Genomic DNA, 3329 nt, shown 5'->3' with positions numbered 1-3329 from the left:
TTCGGTCCATTATATTTCAATCATGACTAATCATACGAAGGTCGAAACCGGTTTTGACCGTATACAATGTAATATTATTATAATCTTTAATGTTGACTAATTTCTTTCAAATATAATTTTTCTAATATTGACTGTAAAAAAGGAATGAAATACAAACCAAATTAAGTAGAGAACGATTTATGAACAGGCAAGATGAATCAATGTACAAGGCTCAAAAAAGGATAATCTTTATTATATGTGTGCAAATCTCAATAATTTCTGAGTATGAGAGTGTATCAATATATGCTTCTCTGGATGTTCCCCCCTTTACAGAAATGATAGTTACTCTTTATATTGTGGATGAATCCTACTTTGGATATAATTAAAAATATATAGTGAAAATCCCATGATAGATTAGTTAATTAGTTTTTCCTTAATTTCCGCCGAGATTATCTCCCCAAATGCGGCTATAACGACTCTTTTGTCCCTTGGCTCGAGTTCGAACTTCGACCGTTCTCGATTGTGGTCTCGATTGACCTCTATTTGCTCGACCTCCATCTAGGCCCGTTCTCGATTTCGGCCGATCGTGGTCCGACGACCTAGGTCGGTTTCTAGGGCTCGAACTTAGCAACTCGACTTCACATCATATCTCGATATTATCATGACGAACCTCGGTCCATCACACCTTAATCTCGATTAATCACACGAAGGAAAAACTCGGTTTTTACCGTATACAATCATATAAATTGAATCTGAAATCTGAAGCAATATGACCCAACAAAATGGACCACGTGTTGACCGGGTAATAGTTTGCCACAATATACAAAGATGATGAGGAAAATGACATTAGTGCAAAGTTCCGTAGTCAAATACATCCGTAGTAAGTAAGGTGGAAGAAAAATAGTTGTCGATTTTGCGTGTTTCACCTTAATTTCTAAATTTTGATAGTCCACATTTGTCACACTGCTTTCCTTTCTCTCCAACAAAGAGTGTTGTTTCGTCTTTTAAATTATAACAATACTTTAAATATTTAAAAAAACGCGCGTTACATCAAAACATAAAAAATCGGATCGACAATATACGTTTTAGCGTGTACGTGAGTACATCTTTGCTTAACAGACGACAATGAAGAGGGAATGAAATATGGTACCTTTCGCTCCATACTTCTGCTGAGGATGCTTAGTCCTGGAGAGTCTTTGATATAGACATATAGTGATTAAAATATAGTTCTAATTGTATGCGATTTCTTTAAAAGATAAATAAATTAATTATTCACATAATATATTTTTATGATTTGAATACTCACACTCGTGTTGAAGACCAGTAAGTTGACTGTCACAAAAGAATAGTAAGTACAAGGATGGGTGTTGGCTATGGCAAAGTCATTTTTCAAAATAAAAAATGTCAAATTTCTTGTGTTCGGTGAAACAATTTCTATTAAAGAGGAAAATGACTTATTCGCTTATGGAAAGAATATATTTTTCTTGTAATTATCTTAAATTGAACTTTATGTTACTTGTTTCAATTAATATATAGAGATTATTACACAAAATTTAATGCTGACTAATTTCTTTCAAATATAATTTTCAGTAAAATAACTTTGTCATATTAAATATCTTTTCCGGGGGGCAAAATTGACATTAGAAACGGAATGGCTGTGCACACAAGGAATGGTCAAAAGCATAGTAATAAAATCACCGCTCTCAAAACACGGGATGGACTATGTGCAAAACTTCCCACTCTGGTCTGGCCCTCTATACTTTTGACTTGCCAGTCTGCTACTACAAGTTATCATCCGCTCATATAAATAGCTCCCTTTTCCTCTTTCACAATACAAAACACAGAAAAACAATTCGATCATTAACGAGAGAGATCGGGAAAAACAGCCGCTGAAATATGTCTTGTACTGTTGCCATATCAAACTCGCCGGTGTTCTCACCGTCTAGGGTTCCGGTACCCGCTTCTTCTTCTTCGTCATCGCCTTTACGGATTCTTCGTCTTCAGAAGCCTTTACCAAGTTCCCTTATTAGAGCTTCGACCGATTGTTCTGTTTCTACTTCTCCTACGGTTTTGAAGAGGAAGAGACCGTCTAGGTTGGATGTTCCTGCTTTTTCTATGAGTTTCGGGAATATTCCGGCAACACCAACTGCAGTGGCAGATTTGGTGGAGGCTGAGGGTGATGGGTATTCTGTTTGCTGTAAAAGGGGAAGGAAAAGTGCAATGGAGGATCGTTACTCTGCAACGGTCAATCTTCACGCAGATTCGAAACAGGGCGTTTTTGGTATATTTGATGGACATGGAGGAGCAAAAGCAGCAGAGTATGCAGCAGAGAATTTGAAAAAGAACATTATGAACGAACTAGGAAATACCGCAACAGATGATGAAATTAAGGTGGCGGTGAAAAACGGTTATTTGAAAACAGATTCTGAATTTCTGAACCAAGAAGTTGGAGGTGGATCGTGTTGCGTAACTGCATTGATCCGAAATGGCAATTTAGTAATATCCAATGCCGGCGATTGTCGTGCTGTTGTGAGCAGAGGAGGGGTTGCTGAGGCATTGACTTCTGATCATCGGCCTTCAAGAAAAGATGAGAAGGATAGAATTGAGGCTTCGGTAAGCAGCTTGACATGATAAATGACCTGAATATTTTATTTTTTACACTTGTCACTGCATAGAACTTAAACTCGTCCTGATCTTTTTGTGCTTTGTGTTATGTAGGGTGGCTATGTAGATTGTTGTCGCGGCATTTGGAGAATTCAGGGATCTCTTGCTGTATCAAGAGGTATTGGAGATCAGTGTCTTAAACAATGGGTTACTGCAGAACCTGAGACAAGGATTCTTGGGCTTAATCCTGAACTGGAGTTCTTAATCCTTGCATCTGATGGTTTATGGGATAAGGTTAGCAATCAGGAAGCAGTAGATATTGCTCGGCCATTGTGCACTGGTATCACTACGCATCAGTCATTGTCAGCCTGTAGAAAGCTAATTGACCTCTCTATTTCGCGAGGTTCTATTGATGATACAAGTGTGATGATAGTTCAACTGGGAAGATTCTGTTGACAGAATTCCCCTATTTAGATTTTAGGTTAGGAAGATAACAACAGCTTACAGGAAATCTATCTTTACTGACTCTCACACGGTTGCTAGCTAGAGATTATAACAAGAAAAATAGTTTACTAGTATGAGCTTTTACCTCTGTTAATTGAATTGTTTTGATAATTCTTTATGGGCAAAACCCCCTTTTATCAATTTGCTCATTAGACAATGTTTATTTTACTTCAGATATGTACATATTCTGATCTTTTTATCTTGGCAATTCGCATTGTATGTAAGAGTTTCTTGTCTTTCAA

The 3329-nt window shown here is 37.2% G+C and overlaps 1 protein-coding gene across 1 annotated transcript; it reads left to right on the top strand.

Annotated features, from left to right (window-relative positions):
* The first annotated feature begins 1756 nt into the window (after positions 1–1756).
* Positions 1757–3329, top strand: LOC104108921 (probable protein phosphatase 2C 25). The gene is made up of 2 exons (XM_009618073.4): positions 1757–2592; positions 2698–3329. The coding sequence occupies exons 1-2, from the start codon at positions 1876–1878 to the stop codon at positions 3037–3039; spliced, it is 1059 nt and encodes a 352-aa protein (XP_009616368.1). The 5' UTR covers positions 1757–1875; the 3' UTR covers positions 3040–3329.

This window comes from Nicotiana tomentosiformis, chromosome 6, assembly GCF_000390325.3.
Source record: "Nicotiana tomentosiformis chromosome 6, ASM39032v3, whole genome shotgun sequence".
Classification (NCBI taxonomy): Eukaryota; Viridiplantae; Streptophyta; class Magnoliopsida; order Solanales; family Solanaceae; genus Nicotiana; species Nicotiana tomentosiformis.
Note: the sequence above shows the minus strand (reverse complement) of the source record. Positions and strands in the feature narration are given on the sequence as shown.

Bases quoted from the DNA above. Each gene is read 5' to 3' on its own strand.
- LOC104108921 (XM_009618073.4), top strand. From the start codon at position 1,876: ATGTCTTGTACTGTTGCCATATCAAACTCGCCGGTGTTCTCACCGTCT. The intron at 2,593-2,697 runs GTAAGCAGCTTG...TGTGTTATGTAG, and splicing joins AGGATAGAATTGAGGCTTCG to GGTGGCTATGTAGATTGTTG.